The sequence below is a fragment of the Typopeltis vanoorti genome, chromosome 14 (genome assembly GCF_054136105.1).
Source record: "Typopeltis vanoorti isolate ZY-2024b chromosome 14, IOZ_Tvanoo_1.0, whole genome shotgun sequence".
NCBI lineage: Eukaryota > Metazoa > Arthropoda > Arachnida > Uropygi > Thelyphonidae > Typopeltis > Typopeltis vanoorti.
The window spans coordinates 106,651,685-106,672,903 of NC_143562.1; the positions used below are offsets into that span (position 1 = coordinate 106,651,685).

The 21,219-nt window shown below is 36.9% G+C and overlaps 1 protein-coding gene across 1 annotated transcript in view; it reads left to right on the forward strand.

Annotated features, from left to right (window-relative positions):
• The window catches only part of LOC150099822 (insulin-like peptide receptor), a 538,418-nt gene that overhangs the window by 308,332 nt on the left and 208,867 nt on the right, over positions 1 to 21,219 (forward strand). Inside the window, 1 exon segment of the mRNA XM_090403498.1 lies at positions 422 to 591. Within this exon segment, the coding sequence (XP_090259624.1) occupies positions 422 to 591 (170 nt within the window).

Consider the following 21,219-nt stretch of genomic DNA (forward strand, 5'->3'; position numbering starts at 1 on the left):
GTTCTGCCCTCGATTTTTCCCAATGGATGCACTCCGAAAACTGCTTCATGTATGTGCTGAAAAATGTGAAAGATTTGTGGACTGTCAGAGTGAACAAAAAGAAGGAAAGCATTAACATATATGGAAAGTGTATTGATAGGTTAGAGCAACTAGAAATGGGAGCTACAATTGGGACCATAGTAGAAGAGCTTAGGCAGGAGTTGGCTAAAATGAAAAGGGAAATGAAGCATTGCTACAATGTGTTGTGAATAATAGCAGTGTGAATGTGTTTAAGCTTCTGTTTGTAAGATATTGAACTCTTTAGTATGCTAAATATTGAAGCGCTTCCATTTGTTAGATAGAATGTATCAAAATTGTTATAAAAATAATAATAAGTTACTCAGAGTCTGGAATACTGATTTATCTATTTGTGTATATTTAGGTGGAAGGTGAAAGATGTTGAAGCATCTGACAAAGAAGATAGAGTTCTTTATGTGATTTCTGATCTGAAACCCTTTACTCAGTATGCCCTGTACATTACAACATATACTACTTCTTCAGGTGAAAAAGGAGCACAGAGCAAATTGATTTACTTCAGAACAAATTCTAGCAGTAAGTAATCAGTTTGTTGGAAGTTTTTTCCATTTGGTTAGACTATAATAAATTTAGTTTAATCCTTTATCAAAGTCTAAGCAAACAAGTTTGCACCTGAAGTAGCTTCAGGACTGAGTCTACTCATGGTAAAGGTGGACCAAGCTCTCATCACTCCTTGTCTTAATATCTCCAATAATGCAAAGCACATCTCTTTGTGGACACATTAAGGGAAGGACCACTATCCAGACCGGTTTCAACTTTTATTGAGGTCTCGTCAGTGGGAGCCACTCCCAGAGGTGGTGATACTAAGGTGGAAGCAATGGAGAAGTCATATTTACCCATACGAGTTGCCAAAAGGTGTCTCACCTTATAATTAAATTACTCTGGATTTAGAGAAGTATGTTGGAAGTGTTTTTTTTTTCCACTTGGTTCGATTATAATAAATTTAGTTTAATCCTTTATCCAAGTGTAAGCAAAGAAAGTTTGCACCTGAAGTATCTTCAGTACTGAGGCAACTTGTGGTAAAGGTGGACTAAGATCTCATCACTTGTCTTAGTATCTCCCATAATGTTGCCTCAGTCCTGAAAATACTTTAGGGGCAAACTTTATTTGCTTACATTTGGATAAAGGATTAAACTAAATTTATTATAGTCTAACCAAGTGGAAAAAACTTCCAACATCTTTCTCTAAATCCAGAGTAATTTAATAACAAGTTGAGACACCTTTTGGCAACTCATATAGGTAAATATGACTTCTCCATTGCTTCCACCTTGGTACCACCACCTCTGGATCTGGCTCCCATTGACGAGACCCCAATAAAGGTCGAAACCAGTCTGGGTGGTGGCCCTTCCCTTAATGCATAGCATTATACATGTCCACAAGAGATGTGCTTTGCATTATGGGAGATACTAAGACAAGGAGTGATGAGAGCTTGGTCCACCTTTACCATGAGTTGCTTCAGTCCAGAAGATACTTCAGGTGCAAACTTTGTTTGCTTACACTTGGATAAAGGATTAAACTAAATTTATTCAAGTAATCAGTTTGTTTTATTTTTAAGAAAATGCTAGTATAACATAATTTGTTCATTTGATTTCATGTAAAGAAATGGATGTAAGATATTATTATTATTATTACATCCTCATGGAGTTAGAAGGTTCATTTAACTGAAAATATATTTATCATACTGAATCTTAAAATCCTTAACACTTTCTGCATTAACAACATATTCCGATAATGTGTTTCATTCACTGACAATTCTCCATGTAAAAAAAAAAAAAATCTACTTCTCACACCTCTCTTCACCATTTCCCTACATAACATTTAGAGATTGCCTTCTACTCATTTTATAATCACCTCTGGATTAATCTGATAAAATCCCCTCACCAACTTAAACATCACTATCATATTGCCTCTTTTCTATCCTGTCCACATTTCTTCAACCTCTCTCCATAGCTAGTATTCCAGAGTCCTGTTATTTGTCTTGGTCACTCTTCTCTGAACTCTCTGCAATATTTCCACATCATATTGAAAACCAAGTAACCAAATCTGAGTGCAGTAGTCCAAATGTGGTCTGACAAGTGCTTTATAAGGGGATGCACAACCATCTCCTTATTTCTACATGTTAGCATACTTCTTATCATAGCGGCACTACAATGTGCAGTTTTTGCAACACTTCAATATGCCATCTAAACTTCAGTCTTCTGTCAATCATCACTCCCAAAATTCATCCACTTCCTGCAGTACTGTACCGTCAATACAGCCTTATATGTCTGCACTCCAAAATGCAAAACCTTTCACATATTTATATTAAAACTACAACCCCATTCTTCTGTCCTTCATTTCTCTTCAAATCTTCCTGAAGGGAATTTACATTAACAGTGCTACTTCAAATCAAAAGATTTAGTTGTATCTTTTAATGGCACCAAAGAAGCCATTTCTTCAGTAACATTATATTCATTATCTATACCTCTAATAAAAATGGCAACTCTGTAGCATCAGTACTTTCATCTATCACCAAAACATAAAATTTGAAATTGGCAGCTTTACTCTTCAAATGTCTTTCGATAGATTTCCCTATTTCTTCAGTTTGCCTAGCTATAGTTTGGTGAGATAAACTGATTTTTTTATGAGGACAAATTATATCTGCAGCTCCTTCCATACATTATTTAATAAACTCACCATCAGTAAATGGTGTTGAGTTTTTTGCAATCACATAATTAGCCAATCACATGTTGCTACCACATAATTAGCTTTTATAATAGAGTCTGTTTGAGTTGTAAATTCCTCGAAAAAACATTGTTGAGATAACAGACTTTCTTTCAATTAAAATAAAAAGCCAAAAGGCTAGTTTTCTGGCAATTGAATAGATATTAAATGGATAAGAATCCTATATTGTTATATATCTTTTCACTTACTGGCTATATAACAATATAGGATTCTTATCCATTTAATAGACTTTCTTTCAGTTCCTCTATTTTGTCTTTACGAAACATTCCTTGATATACATCAAATTTCGCAGCATGTTTTTGTGTATAATATCGTTTCAAATTATAATCTTTGAAAACTGATATGATTTCTATCGAATTCTCCATATGAGGTTAGATTGCAGGTGTATGGATTGCAAAGTTTAGTTAGGAGGCAGAGATAAGTGACATGATAGAACTTGTAAGTTACTAAAGGGATTCTATAAGACTGACACAACAGAAATTTTTTAATACGTGACAAGTATCGAGAAAACAAAAGGCCATCATTGGAAGTTCTGTAAGAATGTGTGAACTAGATTTTTTTGCTTGGAGAGTGGTGAATGAGCTTAAGGAGAGATATGATAGGTATTGTGTGAATAATATGAGGAATTTTCAAAAAGTAAGGTAACACATTTTTATTCTTAATAATGGTGAAGGAGAATGAGATAAAACACAGTAGACAGATAGATTGGGTGAATAGACTGTGTGAAGGGTTTTTGAAAAATAATGTAATACTTTTTTTCTTATGACTTAGTTTTTAACAGTATTAACAACACCAAACGAACTATTTTATAAAATGATGTTTTATTAACTGCTTATATTTCGCTGAATTTCAAATCATTATCATCAGAGCACAACAACATGTATACGTGACAATGAGTAAGTGAAATAATACAATTGTAATAGACAAAAGATCTAAAGTCCTATTTTGGTATCCTCTAAAGTTGAAAAGAAATTACAGCTATATGGGAGTTGCCTCTTAAGATAACAGTCTCCCAAATTTGTTGGCAAATTAACGCAATATTATTTGTTGGTTAGGAGAATTCTTCATAGCCATGGCTGACTCAAAAAATAATCTTTCGGATCTGTAAAGACTCTAAATAGCACATTAGTTTTCTTCCCTTTAATCCTGTGTGAAGGAGTGTCTAAAGTGTGTGGTCTGCCAGTCCTGACTTGCCATAATAATGGTAGCAAATGTATTTTTTATGTTCTTCCAGGCAGATGTTAACAGGTCTTTCTGTCTGCCCATAGTGGGCCAAGTCACAATCACAGGGAACTTCATACACTCCAGGGTGTGCTAGAGGATGAAGTTTATCCTTAGGCGAGTGGATCAGAGTTGCAATTTAACATTAGGTTTAAACGTGGTGTGAAGGCCATGTTTCATCAGTACTTTGGCTATCATAGGGAATAGGGAATATTGTATTCATGTGTAGTAGAGGAGAGAGGGAGGGGTAATGGGGGCTATGTAGTATTTTATCTATTTTGTAGGAATTGTAGCCATTGGCCAAGAATGTATAGCACAGATATTTGAGTTCTGTGGACAGAGCTGTATCGTTAGAATAAATGGCTTTGGCTCTGTGTGTAAGTGTTTTTAAAATGCCATACTGTTGGACTGGATGAGGAAGCGATTGTTTATGTAGATATCTTCCTGCATGTGTGTCGGTTTTCCATAAATAGAAAGAGATAGTGATCCATCTGAAAGGAGGGTGACTAAAGTGCCGAGAAAAGGTAAGCAGTTATTAGATTCCTTTTCTACTGTAAAGTGGATTTTGGGGTGTTGGCTGTTTAGGTATGTGACAAATGCATCCAAAGTATCTTGTCTATGGGGCCAAATGCAAACACATCATCAATCTCATCAATCAAACACATCATCATCACAGCTTATATGTAGCTGTGGTAAGTATTTTGTTTTCAAAGTGTTCCATGTAAAAGTTTGCTAAAGGAGGCGAGGGGGGGGGAACCCATTAACCCTCCAACCGGCCAGGACGTATATATATATGTTCAGCTAAATCTGGATACGATTCAATACACCTGTTGAAAGAACATGGATAAGTAGTGCAATTTGACTGTTCTGTCCTTTAGAAGGTGCGAAATCCTTCACGCTGTAGAGAACAATTAAACAGATTATCTCGCAAAGCTGAGTCTCAGTTCTCTATACCAAGGAAAGCAGTTCCTTGTTTTATGCTGGGCAACTTGACTGTTAGTTATATTAGAGAGGCTAAAAATATAAGAATAATTTTTATTTTCTCTTTTTATTGTACAGTTTATAATTCCAGGATAAAATATATATCCTTGCATACTTTCTTCACTTAAATATTGCATTACCTTGAAGAACTAATGTGTAATGTTTTTGTGCTAATTTTGTCATATCATATCACTAAGTATAAAACTGATATGTATATATTTTCTGCTAGTTTATATATTTTTCTACAATTTTAAAGTAAGTAATACTCTTGCGTATATTCTCTGATATGAAATATGTATATGTGCATGCATCAAATGTGAAATTTCATATTTTCGCAATAGAAATTAACCGTATTTCGACTTTGATAGTTTTACCCCCCCCACAGTTGCATGATTGTGAGATGCCTGATTGTACTGTTTCCATTTCATCTTTCAAGTAAATTATTTCACCAAAAAAATGAAAAATATAAATAATAAAATAAAATAATTATTTTATTTTATTATTTATTATTTTATAATTAATATATAAATGATAACGCTAACATTTTCCACTTCCAAACACACTACTACACACAGCATTGATATGATATAAGTTCCAAATTTTTTTGTGTGGCAGATTTTTATATATATATATATAATACCTTAATTGTATTCCAAACAATTCTGAATAGTAGGGTAAATCATTCTCTGAGATGTTTTATTTCTTAATTTTTGAAACATTATGTGTACCACAATCTCGCCTAATACAACTTTTTTTTCAAATATGCCTATTATAAGATTGTTTTTTGTAAATAAGAATACAGTTTGCTGAAACTTTGTCTATTAAATTTTCATATCAGTATGTGCCACAGATTAGAAATATTCAAAGAAGTAGCACAAATATTTTTTTTTATTACAAAAAAACGAAGTTTGATAATAAATATTTGCACTACAATAAAGTTCGACAGATTGAACAATATTATTACATTATTTCTTTTCTCCTGTGGGAGAAAAACGGTAAAATGTCACTCGTATAATTATAGCAGATTTTCTATTGGAAAAAATGGTAAGAAAATAATCATTTGCACTTTCGTTTAGATCTCGTTTAGAAAACACAAAGAAAGAACATTGTAAATTCACCCAATGAAAAAGAAAATACTACATATTTTTCTTCTGTTATTATCTGTTTTTTTCTTGTAGTAGATACTGCACATATTTCTTTTGTCAATATAAAAGTGCAAAAATCTGTGAATTGATTACATTACAGCTGATAGAGAATTCATGGCAGAAAAAATATTTATGTATGAATTCTAACATTAGCAGATATAACGACATTTTCTTCTAATTTAGATACATGACATTATTGAAGTAGTTAAACTTGTGCTACTATTTTACAAACTGCATAAGCATGTTCCTGAAGTGATTTACGTTTGTAACAATTGAAGATAATACTAAACCCCCCCTCCACCCTCAACCAAAAAATAAATGATTATGTAACAGATATGTGCCTTTTCTCTTAAAAAATTCAAATCCTCTTTTTCAAGATAATTGTATCAAATAATTTAGAATTTTCCGATAATAAAAGTGAAACTGATCACTATAAATAAATTAATTAATTTTGGCATAAATATTGCATCAGCCTGTAAAAGAAATGTCAATTTTTCTGTGTTAGGATGTCTGAACAACTGAAAACAAAACAAGACATTCTTGCTTGAGGCAATTTAGTGCGACTTCTGGAAAAAAAATTTCTCTCTTGTATTTCTCAAAAGAGTAATCTAAGACTATTAGCTTTTCCTCCAGCTAAGAGGATTATTGTCCAGCATTTCTAAGACGTATTTCAGAAATAGTAACCAGCAGCAATATAAGCATATATAGTAATATTCAGAATTAAAAAAAAAAAAAAAAAAGAAAAGAAAGAAACAAAAATAACACAACTGAACTTTCTTTTTGTGTGGTATACAGTTTTACATATTGACAATATATCATAGTATTTCTAAATCTTAAAATAATTTCAGCAGACTGCTGACCAGCTGATTTCAGATGCAAAGAAAGAGTACAGAATTAGAAGCTTCCAATATACAACAATATTATTGCCTTATTTCTTTTGTCAAAACGGTAAACTGAAATAAGAGATTTTGAATACTGGGAAAGTTGCAGTAAAAAAACATAAAAATGAACATAAATTTTGGATCATTCCATATAGGATATCCTTTCTATTATAATTTCAACATATCTACAGTGGTTAAGCACTGGATATTATAGTAATGTGCATCATACCAAAAAAAAAAAAAAATCTGTTGCAATTTTAAGCAAAAGAAGAAGGCGAAGAGTCTCTGATAAAATACTATTGGATATAAATTTTTGATACTAAAAAAGACACAATATCGGAAACTGAGTAATGCAGTTTATAATCATTTGTTGTTCATAAATAAATAAATAAAAAAAAAAAAAAATCGTTCCTAAAATTGAAATGTGAGGATCCAAAGATGCAAAGAAAGAAAGCAAATTGTCATATTTATTTAGCTAAATGTTATTTAAAAATATAAATATTTGACAAAATATTTTAAATGCAAGCAAACATTTGAAAATTTGCAAAAAGTATCTATATTGTCAGTAAAGTGAAGGAAATTTACTATTACTAAAATATATTCATTGCAAAGAATAAAAATCTGTGGTCATTTCAGGATTGATTATTTACTTTGGCAGATGTGAAACTTCTATTTTTGGAAAGAGACAATTAAATAAATTGTGCAAAAAAAAAAAAAAAAAAAAATCCTAGTGCAGTAGAATAAATTCCAAGTACCACAGTACATGTAAAGACAAGTGACTCAAAAGTTGCCCCACCACAGTTAATCTGCTAATGGCTCTAAAATTGCTGTTAAGGGAGGAGGGTAAATACTTGATAAAAGATAGAATGCCGATGAAGTTTTGATCCATGAAAAATTCTGGGTTAGTCCGGTGGCTATTTCATCCACCTCGGCCAGTAGGAGGGTTAATCTCTTAGAGATTTCCTCCCCATGTAAAGTAACCTGCATACATAGTGAATTTTAATAATTCAAGGATATCAGGGGGGAATTTAGACTTGATCAAATCAAGAGTGTCTGTACATTGGTGAATAAAGAGGTGACATCAAAACTAACCATTATGTTTGAATTTTTAAGGATATGACTTTTAACTAGTGATTTGAAATGGACTGAATTTTTTACAAAAGTAGAGGAGTTGTGTCTGGAGAATCTGTTGTGATATAGTGATAAAGGAGAGGATTTTCTCACTCGTCTAGTCACAGGAGATGAAATGTGGATTCATCACTTTATCCCAGAGAGCAAACAAGACTCCACAACCTGGAAATATCCATAATCTCCTCTGTGAAAAGAAATTTAAAACTGTTTGTACTGTCTGAAAGTTATGGCCACAGTGTTCTGGGATTGCCAAGACATTCAGTTGGTGGACTTCTTGCCAAATAAATAAATTAGAAATTTATTTAATTAGTTAACTTCTAATATTTTGCTGCTTTTATATCCAGAGCACAACTTAATAGTGGAACATTCTGTAGAAGAACGACACTCCACTGATAAGGTTTTTGCTAAAGTGACTCAATTTATCAAACATTATTGTAACTGATGACACAAAGAACTAAAGTATTAATATGGCATCATCTATTGTTGAATAATGAGAAGTTTACAAGTATTAAGTCAGTCTTAAAGCAAATCACTTTCAGCATTTTAGCAAGCTGATATAGCCATACACCTGTTGAGGTTCGGGGGCTTTTTTATAGCTGCTGCAGACTCCAAAAACAGTCTCTCCAACTTGTAATGACTTCTGTGGAGCACCCCCCCCCCATCTAAGTTTGACTGGCCATAACAACGATGGTGAATATATTTCTTATGTTCTCTGAGGCAGATGTTACCAGATCTTCCCATCTGCCGATAGTCAGCCAAGTCACAAGTATAAGACATATACTCCTGGATGTGATAAAATATGAAGTTCGTCCTTAGGTGAATGGATGAGGATCACTAGCTTGATATGTTGTCTGAATGTGATAAGGAGCTTATATTTATCAAGCACTCTAGACATCTTTTCAGATGCACCTTGAATATATGGGATACTAGCAGTTTTGTTATGACCTTGTGTAATCTAGGAAGGGGGGAGTGATTAGGAGGCATTTAGTTTTTATCTATATTTTGGAAGGTTAGAGCTAATGGCTAAAAATGTGTAATAAGATATGAGAAGTATCACTGGAACATATAGCCCTGGCTCTGAGTGTTGTGTGAGTGTTTTTAGGACACTGCATTGTTGAGGACCTGATACCCCTCTACATCCATTTCTTTATGGTATTGATTTTTTATATGATAGAATGAGAAACAAAGACAAGAGACTTTTCCTGGAAGTTGCAAAAGGAAGTAATGAGTAAGAGGGGAAGAAGTGAAGTTTTTTTTTGCATGGGTAGTAGGAGTATTGAAATGCATTGCCTGAGAGGGTCGTGAGAGAGTGCATACAGTGAATAATCTTAAGGAATGGGATGATATACTTCTGGCCTAAGGCAGTCCAGTCCTTCCACAATGAGTCATGTGACTCCATGCAGGTTCACAATAATAATAATAATGATGATGATGATTTATTGTTGTTTAATATGATAGAATTATGCAAGCCAGTCAGCAGCTGATTTAAATCTAATGGGTGTGAGGATGTTGATATATGTATATTATTATTATTATTATTATTACGGACAACTCCAAGGACTCCTTAGACTCATCGAGGGAGGCCCTAACATCATGTCAAGAACAACTATTCGACATTCACACAGTATCTATCATACCTCGCCTTGAACTTATTCACAGTCATGGCACTCATAGCTTATTCCACTCATTCACCACTCTCCAAGTAAAAAAGCCTAGCTCTAACACCCTTGCTAACCACGCTCTTGCCCAGCTTCCATCTTTGGCCCCTAGTCCTCCCACCACCAGCCCTATTCTCAAAAATATCTTCTGAATTAATCTTATAGAAACCCTTCAGTAATTTGAATGTCTCAGTCATATCACCCCCTTTTCTGCCTATCAACCAATTTCTGCAACCCACAAATTTTCAACCTGTTCTCATAAGGTTCATTCCATAGACCTGCTATTATCTTGGTCACTCGTCTCTGGATCCTCTCCACCTCCTCCCCATCAAGAACAAACCCTGGAGCCCAAATCTGGGCACAGTAGTCTAGATGAGGTCTTAACAAGGCTCAATACAGAGAAACAATAACCTGTTTGTCTCTGCTTGTTAAAGTATTTTTCAGCAACCAAGTGATTTCATGAGCTGATTTAGCCACTTTTGCGATGTGCCCCCTAAACTTCAACTCCCAACACTCCACCAACACTCCCAAATCCCTAGCCTCGTCAATCTCCTGGAGTACGGTTCAACCCATGTGATATACTGCTGCTAATCTTTTCACCCCAAAATGCATAACCTTACACTTTGCCACATTAAATTGACATCCATTCTCTTTAGCCCAGTCCTCCAAACTATCCAAATCATCTTGCAAAATTTTGACATCCTGAGCACTCACTATTGTTCTACCCAACTTTGCATCATCAGCAAACAAATGAACACTTCCTCTCAGATCCTTTCCTATATCGTTAATGAACAAACTGAACAGTAGTCGTCCAAGAACAAAACCCTGCGGCACACCACTAGTTACAGGCCATGTTTTGGACTCTAATCCTGAATAAACCACTCTCTGATATCTCTCCATCAACCACCCTTCTATCCATCCCCATATGCCACAATTTACTGATTAGAATTCCATGTGGTATCCTGTCAAAGGCCTTAGCAAGGTCCAGTAGAATCACTGTAAACCCATTATCCTTATCCAATTCAGCCGTCACTGTGTTATAAAATATGAGCAAGTTACTGAGGCATGATCTACCCTTCACAGAATCATGCTGTCCCCCATACAGTATCCCATTTTCGTCTATCCAATCCTGTATTTTTCTCTTGACTATTTTCTTCAGGGCCTTGACAACGATTCCTGATATGCTGATCGGTCGGTAATTTACAACAGCAGTCTTGGAACCTCCTTTATACAGTGGAACTATTTTCTGCTCTTTCCACCCCTTTGGGACTAACCCAGACCCGAGACTCAAATTAAACAAAATGGTCAAAGGCACTGACAATTCTTTAGCTGCTTCACGTACAACACGAGCTGGTATACCATCCAATCCCACAGATGTATTGACATTGAGGTTTTGTAATAGACTATTCACCTCCACTTCATTCACCACAATTCCCGTATAAGCTATTGGTTCATTCATTCCTGCAATGTCGCCACCTGGATGATATACTCTTGCAAAGTGCTCGCTCAGTAATTCAACTATATCAACTGATTCGGTTACCTCCCTACCATCGGCATTCTTTAAAATCATTCTGCCATATACATTTTTTCTTTTACTTGCAACATATCGAAAAAACTGTTTGGGTTTCTCTTTAGCCTGCATGGGCAATGTTCTTTCACAATCCACTTTTGCTTTTCTTACCACACTCGTTACCCTTCTGGCTTGTGCTTTATACTATTCATGTGCCTGTCGATCACATTTCTCCTTAACTTCCCTCCACAGTTGTTTCTTTTTTTGCAGCTCAAGCTTAATGATGTTATTCATCCATTTAACCCCTACTTGATTTATCATTCGGTCTCTAGGTATACAGTCAGCCATTGTCTCATGCAAACACTTCTTAACTGCCTCCCATTCACTATCAACATCCAGCCCTTGCAGTTTTACATGCCATGGTACTGAACCAATCAAACTCCTAAGCGTGTCATACTTACCAGCCCGATAATTCCACATGTGCCCTGTCTTAAATGTAAATTCCACACTTTTACCCACCTCCCAAGTCAAGACCCTATGATCACTCTCACCAATTGGTGGCAACGTGGTTATATTCATTACAGCCAAATTCTCAGATGCAATTACCAGATCAAGCACTCTCTGACCCCTAGTATTTTCCATTACATGCTGTCGCAGATAGTTATCCCTTAATAACCGCATAAAATCCAATTCCTTCCTCCCATGTGTCCTCTCCTCCTTCCAATCAATGTTACCATAGTTGAAATCTCCCATAATAATTACCTCCTTCCACTCATTTCTTCTATTTGTTTATGCATTACCTGGTCTATAGCAGCACCCAACTGTATATTTTGTTCTGCTAGCCTGAATCTCATACCAAATAGCCTCAAATGTGCTCTTTTCTTTATCCCACAGTTTCACTTCTATTCTCCTTGGCTGTAGCTCATCAGCTATCATCAGTAACACTCTTCCCCCCATTTTATTCTCTCTGTCACTCCTGAACACGCCAAACCCCTCACATTCAATCCCACTAGCTATATCATCTTCTGTCAGCCATGTTTCACTAATGCCAATAACGTGTGGCCTGGAAGTGCCAACCAAGGCCAAAAATTCTTCCTTCTTGTTCCTAATACTTCTGGCATTAGTATACGTGAATCGCAGAAGCCCATTTGTCCCATCCCTGATGTAATGATAACACTACAGATAATGATGATAGTGATCTAAGGCTGAAGAAATTGGTAAAAGGCAGAATATAGAACTGGGTGGATAGAAATATGATACTCTATAAGGAACAACATGGTAATTAACTTAGTAATTTGGGGAAATGGCTGCTCACTGATATTGCTAGACTTTGCAAAAGCATTTGACAGGATTCAACATAGAATTCTGTTATATAAATTGGAGCAAATTGGGTTGGATATGAATCTGGTGATTTCTATTAGAGGGTGATCAAGGGACATAGAGTGGTTTATGGAGGAGTTGAGTACAGGAGAAGGCAAGTGACCACAGGTCTCAGTACTTGGTCATGTGTTGTTTAATTCGTATCTCACTGATATAGGAAATGATTTGATAAGAAATATTCAGTTGTTTACTGATGATGCTAAACTTGGAAGAGCAATGGTAAATGAAGGTGATGTACAGATCCTGCAGGCTGACTTAAATAGATTAGCAGTATGGGCATAAGTAAATGGCTGCCAGTTTAATGTGGCCAAGTGTAAGGCGATGCACTTTGGGAAGCGATCACAAGATGTGTACTATACTAATGGAACTGAACTGCAGGAAACTGATGAGGCCAGGGACTTGGGCGGGGAGGATTGTGTATAAGGAGTTGAAGCTTAGAGGGCATCAGTAAACAACTGAATATTACAAAGTAACCAAAACAGCACACTAACAAGCAGAGATAGAGAAGTTATTGGACTACTGCACACAGAGCTTGACACCCAGATTCCATGGGGATGAAGTTGTGGAAAGGTTCCAGAGGCGAGTGACAATAATTGTGGCAGGTCTATGGACTGCTTCCTATGAGAATAGATTGATAATTTGTGGGTTTCAAAAACTAGCTGATAGGCAAAAAGAGAGATGGCATGATAGAAAGTGTTTTATAGGAATGACACTGAAGACTTTTTTCCATACATGAACAGAAAGGGAGAAAGAAAAAAAGGGGATACCAGTGGAAATTGTGTAAGAGTGTGGTTAGCAAGGATGTTAGGAGTAGATTTTTTGCTTAGAGGGTTGAGAATGGGTTGCCAGAGGTGATTGTGAATGCTTCAGTGAACAAGTTTAAGGGGTGTGATAGGTATTGTATGAATAATGGATCTCTCATGATGAGTCTTCTGACCCCATGGAAATGCCTGTATAATAATAATAATAAACAATATTATTATTATTATTATTATTATTATTAATAAAAATTATAAAAAACAATACTAAAAAACAAAAAATCTAAACCCACAAAATCCATCAAAAATCACACAAACAAAATAAAAAAAGCTGACAAAAAATTCATAACATTAATAATATAACACATACAAGAAGTTTCCATATCCATTTCACTAATCTTCATGGTACTTATCATCAATATCAGTGGTGTGTACCACCTCTTACAGTTATCCAAATCAAGCATGCTTGTTATTTGTAATGCAACATCAGCTGTTTACCTCAACAATAACAATTCTCCTTAAATGTCCAAACTACATTTTTGATAATTTTTTCTCTCATGAGGGTGGTACATGAGCATTCAACATAACTGACATTTCATGTCAGATAATATCAAACCTTGAATCCACCCCTGTTTGATCAGCTCTGCTCAAAATTTCCTTACCAAATTTTGTAGTAATTCTGATAACCACTCTGACCTATTTGATTACCTGTTATTATTATCATTACCCTGACCTCCCATGATGAGTCACAAGACTCATCATGGGAGGTCAACATTGGTCAATGCAAAGTCTATCATACCACTCCTTAAAATCATCCACACTCTCTTCTGGAAATAAAGCCTGTAGTATCAGGATAGAACACTCTAATAAAGTTATCATTAAATAGCTCAACTATATCATCTGCTTTGGTCATCTGATTCCCCTCTCCACCCAGCAAGATAATTCATGTACTATTAATTTTCCTCTTACTTGCCACATAGCAAAAAAACTCCTTGCGATTCTCTTTGGATTGCAGTGCTAGTCTCCTCTCATATTCTAATTTTTCTCTTCTTAAAATACTAGTCACTTTCCTAGCTTGAGCCTTATACCGGTCACTAAAGTTTCATTTTCTGCATCCCCAAATAGTGACATTATCTTCCTGTTTATTTCAACATCCAGCACTCATAGTAGCTTCTTTTCTCCAGTTTCCCTAATCAAACTGTTAGTGATGCTGAGGTATTAGCCATTAGCAACTAGTTAATGATATTCTTCCTATCTATCTACCAAAATACCAGATAATCCTCACCATTTCGCTAACATCTTTTTGATCTTTCATTTACAGACTCTCTTCCAGATATGCTGCAGATGTTAGTTCTCCTGTAAAATTAGACCTTGACCATATATCCTGTACTGAGAATTGCTATGTGAATACCTTTCACGTAGCCATTCTGAGATTGGTGCCTTATGACATAACAACAACACCAAATGGGATGACCTTTGTGACTTCTATTCCCTCGTTTCTATGTCCTGATTACTGTTTCAATTTTCTGGATTCAGTTGCAAGTACTAAATGCAGAAAATTTGCCTGCGTTCAGAATAGCAATCAAGCCTTCTGGTCCCTTGTGGAGGATAATTTTTGTCTCCTCCAAGCTCCTCTCATATCCAGATGGTAGTATTGCGAGATGATCCAGAGGAAAGGATACCCATTATTCTTCTCTGCCAACTTCTATAATGATGATCAAAGTAAAGTACCCCTCCCCAGCCACACACAGACACACATTTTACAAGAAATGCTCAGTGTGCAGGTTTCCGAATATCCTTTTATTAGAAAGAAATCAGAAGAATGCTGAATATTTTTGACTCCAGTTTGTCATCTGCTCCTGATGGTATCTGCCTGTTGTGCTAAAATTGTGCTCCAGAAATAACACACATGTTCTATATCTGCTTTTCAATCTTTTTTTACTGAATTGATATCTACTACCTTAGCATGGAAACAAGCCTATATTCAACCCATTCCAAAAACAAAACAACAAAAAGATAAATGAATCACTGTCTAAATGCTCTTACTTCAGTTCTCTCAAAAATCATGGAGAAGTCCATCAACAACCTACTTTTTCACAACTTGCAGACCCAACAGTTAATTAGTGACCAGCAGTATGAATTTCACCTCTTAGCCATCACCACCCATCCTTGGGCTCAAGCCATGGAAAGATTTGGAGAAACTCACATGGTTGCTCTTGACATTTCTGGCATTCATCTAGCTGACAGTTCTTACTGTTGGAAGTATTAGAACACCAAACAAAACTAAATCGTTAAAGGATGTTTATTAACGGGCTTATATTTCATTGAATTTCAGAGTAAAACAACAGGTTATAGTTTACATTATTATTATTATTATTATTATTATTATTATTATTCAGGCCTCCATGGAGTCAAAAGACTCATTGTGGGAGGTCCTTCCTACGAAAAACAAAGTCTATCAAGACTCATCGAGGGGAGGATCCCCCCCCCCCCCTAAGAAACACAAAGTCTATCATACCACTCTTTGAACTCATTGACCATTCTTGCTCTCACTACTCCATCAGGCAATGCGTTCCATGGTTCAACCACCCTCCATGCAAAGAAACCACTCCTCACCCTCTTGCTCACAGTTTCCTTTTGTAACTTCCAGGGATGGCCTCTTGTCATCACTCCTTCCCGCTATTCAACCAAGTGAAAGAACTCCCCAGTGTCAACCCTGTAACCACCTCTCAACAGTTTAAAAGTCTCAATCATATTACCTCTCCTCCTTCTATCCACCAAACTCTGCAGCCGATTCTATCCACATTCCCTCAGCCGATCCTCATAACTATCATTGTACAGTCCTGAAACCATCTTTGTTATCTGCCTTTGTACCCTTTCCACAGTTAATTTATCCCCTTTGAATCCTGGGGACCAAATATGAGAACAATAGTCCAAGTGTGGTCTGATCAGGGTCTTATACAACGGAATGATAACTGTTTTATCTCTGCAGGTCAGTGTCCTTCTCATAATTGCAGCAATCCTCTGTGTTACCTTCACCACCTTTGCAATATGTCCCCTAAATTTAAGCTTTCTATCGATCATCAATCCCAGATCTCTTGTCTCCCCTACTTCCTCCAGTATAACTCCTCCCATAGAGTATACAGTGTCCCATTGATGTTTCCCAAACCTCAAGACTTTACATTTTGTTGCATTAAACCAACAACCCCATTCATTTGCCCATCTACCTAGCTTATTCAAATCCTCTTGCAGGGCTGCCGCATCTGCACTATTACTAATAATCCTTTCCAGCTTTGCATCATCTGCAAACAACTGAACATCCCCCTGCAATCCACTGACAATGTCATTGATATAAAGGTTAAACAATATAGGTCCCAACACTGAGCCCTGTGGGACAACACTTGTAACCCTCTGCTTTCTTGAAACTGCCCACCATACACAACTCTCTGATACCTATCGGACAGCCAATCCTGAATCCAGCTGACCAATCTGACATCCAGACCCATGTGCTGCAACTTAAATATCAGCTTATCATGTGGCACCCTGTCAAATGCCTTCGCTAAATCTAAGAAAATGGCAGTATATGCCTTTCCTTCATCTAATGCTCTTGTAACTTTATCATAAAAGGCTAGCATATTGCTAAAACAAGAGCGCCTCTTCACAAATCCATGTTGACTCTCACAGATAACATTACCCTCATCTGCCCAATGCTGTATACGGTCCTTCACTACTTTCTCCAAGATCTTACTAACTACTGATGACACACAAACTGGTCTATAATTAGACACTTCCAGTTTGCTACCGCCCTTATTCAATGGCACTATCTTACCTTCCTTCCATTCCATGGGCACCTTTTCAGTAGCCAGACTTTCATTGAAAAGCCAGGTCAAAGGACTGTCAGTTCCCTAGCACATTCTCTCAAAACTCGTGGTGAAATACCATCCAGTCCCACAGCTTTACTGACATCCAGAGTACTCAATATTTGAAACACACTCTCCTCCTGTACCTCTGAACCTCGAACCTTACCTATCCCTCTAGTATTAAAACTGATTCCTCCAGGATGAAATACTCCAATAAAGTGTTCATTGAACAATTCCACTATGTCCTCTGCATCAGTTACTCTATTCCCACAATATCATTCTTCCACAGTCATTTGTCCTCCTACTGGCCACATATTTAAAAAATTCCCTGGGATTTTCTTAGGGCTAATCTCCTCTCATATTCCTGTTTTGTCTTCCTTACCATACTAGTCACTCTTCTGGCCTGTGTCTTATACTCTTCATGCATTTTCTCTTCTCCTGTCTCTTTATATCTCTTCCACAGCCTCTTTTTCATATGCGATTCCTGTTTAATATTGTTTGTCATCCACCTTACTCCAAATTGTGTAATCTCGTTCACTCGTGGTAATTTCCCACGCACTAATGATATCCCAGCCTTCCAATTCCTCCCTCCATGAAACTTCCCCAAGTTTATGTCTTAGACTATTATAATCACCTGCCTTATAATTCCACATACGTTCCCATATCTTTGAGACTCCCATGTCTATTCATTTTCCAAATCAAAACCATATGGTCACTCTCTCCAACTGGTGGGAGAGATGTCATCTCAGTTATTATCAACTCTTCTGATGCTATAACTAAATCCAAAACTCTTGAACCTCTTGTTCCCTCTATTACATGTTGCCTAAGACATTTGTCCCTCAAGAATTCTAGAAATTCCATTCCCTTATTGCTACATGCATCTTCCTCTCCCCAGTTTATACTACTGTAGTTAAAATCTCCCATAACAATCATTCTTCTTGCACTTGCCAAACTCAACTGTCTAAACATTTCCTGGTCCCCATCCTCTGCACTCCTGGGTCTGTAGCAACACCCAATAAATATCCTGTCATGCCCACCTCTACCTCACACCATATGCTTTCAAAATCAGTAGTGTCACTGCCTTCCAAAGTCTCCACTCTTAGAGAACATAGGTAGGTCATCACTTATCATAAGCAGTACTCCACCACCACGCTTTCCCTTCCTATCCTGCTGAAAAATGCTGTGTACCTAGCGATTTCTATTCCTGTTATTATATCCTCTTCTGTCAACCACGTCTCAGTGATCCCAATAATTTTTGGCCAGGCTGATGCTATCTGTGCCACCAATTCCTCTCCCTTATTGTGGATACTCCTGGCATTAGTATATAGCATATAAATGCCATTGTTTCTATACCCAGCATTATCCCCGCTAGACTCCACTGAGCTCAGTGTTACCTGATGTCGTCCCCCCTTCTCCTACGTACCCATTCCCACAAGAGGCCACCCCTGCTACCATCCACACTGGGACACACTGACTCGTTCAGAACAGCAATCTCTTCAGATGCTTATGTCCTTCCTCATTCAAATGCAAGCGGTCTCTCGCATACAATTCCTCTCTGTTCTCAAACACACTCCAAGCATCTACATATTCCTATCCTCTCTTCTGACACATTCTCGCTATTATGCCATTCAATATTACCACTCTTCTGCTCAGTTCGTCATTATCATACCTAGGCAACACACACACTATCTTTCCTCTTTGTGTCTTCTTTCATACCACCTCAAGCAAGAATCTCATATCTCTCGTTGCCCTATTTATACCACCACTAAAGTCATTTGTTCCTACCATCACAGTCATCTCATCCACTCTTTCACCTCTCTTAACTGCCAAAGCCACTTTTTCTATTGTTCCTCCTGGCAAACACTCCTCACGCATTCTATCTTGAACACCACAGATCATTGAGTCACCATACATTATACCGCTTACTATTCCATCTCTCTATTGTTTCCATTTTCTCTTCTTCTTTCATTCCCATACCCCTCTCTCTCATTCCCTCTCTCCCACTGTTTTCATTTTCTCCTCTTCTAGCACTCCCATACCTCTCTCTCATTCCATTCTCTCCTCTTCTAGCACTGCCATACCACTCTCTCATTCCGTCTCGCCTACTGTTTCCATTCTCTCCTCTTCTAGCATTCCCATACTCCTCTCTCATTCCATTCTTCCCTCTTCTAGCACTGCCATACCACTCTCTCATTCCGTCTCTCCTACTGTTTCCATTCTCTCCTCTTCTAGCATTCACATACCCCTCTCTCATTCCCTCTCGCCTACTATTTCCATTTTCTCCTCTTCTAGCATTCCCATACCGCTCTCTCATTCCATTCTCTCCTCTTCTAGCACTGCCATATCTCTCTCTCTCATTCCGTCTCTCCTACTGTTTCCATTCTCTTCTCCTCTGGCACTCCCCTGTCTCTCTCTCTCATTCTGTCTCTGCTACTGTTTCCAGTCTCTCCTCTTCTAGCATTCCCTTACCTCTCTCTCATTCTGTCTCTCCTACTGTTTCTATTCTCTCCTCTTCTAGCAATTCCATACCTCTCTCTTCTGTTTCCATTCTCCCCATTTTCATATCCAATTCCATTCTCTCCTCTTTTATCATTCACAAATTTCTCTCCTCTCCTATCATTCCCAAAACTCTCTCTCTCTCTCTCTCTCCTACTCTGATTTGCCTTGCATTTATCTCTTCCATTCTTCTAATCTCATCTTTCATACTTATCATACACTTCTCCCAAGACATTCCACCTCCTCTTTCAGCTCCTCTATCTCCCTCTGCAGGTCAGTCACTCTAAATCGAAATTCACTCTCCCAAACAAAACCATCTAAACTTTCACAGTCACTCACGCCTTCTACACTATCAACTATTATTTTCTCATTCACATTTTTTTCTTCATTCTCTCCTATCACACTACTCATCTTCCTGTATTCATTTCCCCTTCCTGGAGCAACAAGGTCGGTTATTGAGATATCTGCTGCATTTATTTCCTCCCACTGCCTCACTTTAAACACACACACGCACCCCATCCTCTCTCACAAGCCAGACATCCAATTCCCGAGATGCATACATGCCGCAAATACTGCATGCCACAAACTCCCTTATTATATTGCTTATAATAGAGTGCCCAAATGGCGGAGGACTTGGCGACACGCCATCTGCGACTGCAGCTGAATCCGCCATCATTCGTTACTGCCGAGGGACTACTAGCGTAATCGTTAATTATTGAAAATCAAAAATAAATAAATGCTAAATAAGTAAACAATTATAAGCAAAACAAAACATTAAGTACACTAAATAAAATGAAATAAAACTAAATACAGTAATGAAAACTTATCTTCGTCTTGTCTTCCACCATTATGCAACCGCCCCATCTTCTCGGTAAACAAAATACACAATGCTATGAGTAAGTAAAACAATTCAAACTGTAATGGACAAAAGATCTAAAGTCGTAATTTGATGCCATCTTATGCTAATTAAAAGAAGTATTACAGTTGAATATGAGTTGATCTTAAAATGACAGTCTCCAAAATTTTTGACAGATTAATGCAGCTATACTTGTTTAGGTTAGGAGAATGTTTCACAGCTACAGGAAACTTTGTACATGTGACTAAGCCTACTATGGATAGACAGGAAAATTTGTTAGCATCCATCCTTTGCCTTTACTACCATTATCATGGTAGTAAAGGCAAACCTTGCTTTAAACACTCCTTCACATGGCATTAAATGGAAGAAAACCAGTGTGTTATATAGAAGTCATTACAAGTCAGCAGTAATTAAGAATTGGCAGTGGGTATCAAGCATTATATAGCTGCTGTATAAAATCAGAAAAATTTTACTAGCTTTCTCTCTAGAGAAAGTCAGCAAAGGTTTTCTCTAGAAAACCTTTAACCCAATCTTTTACATTAA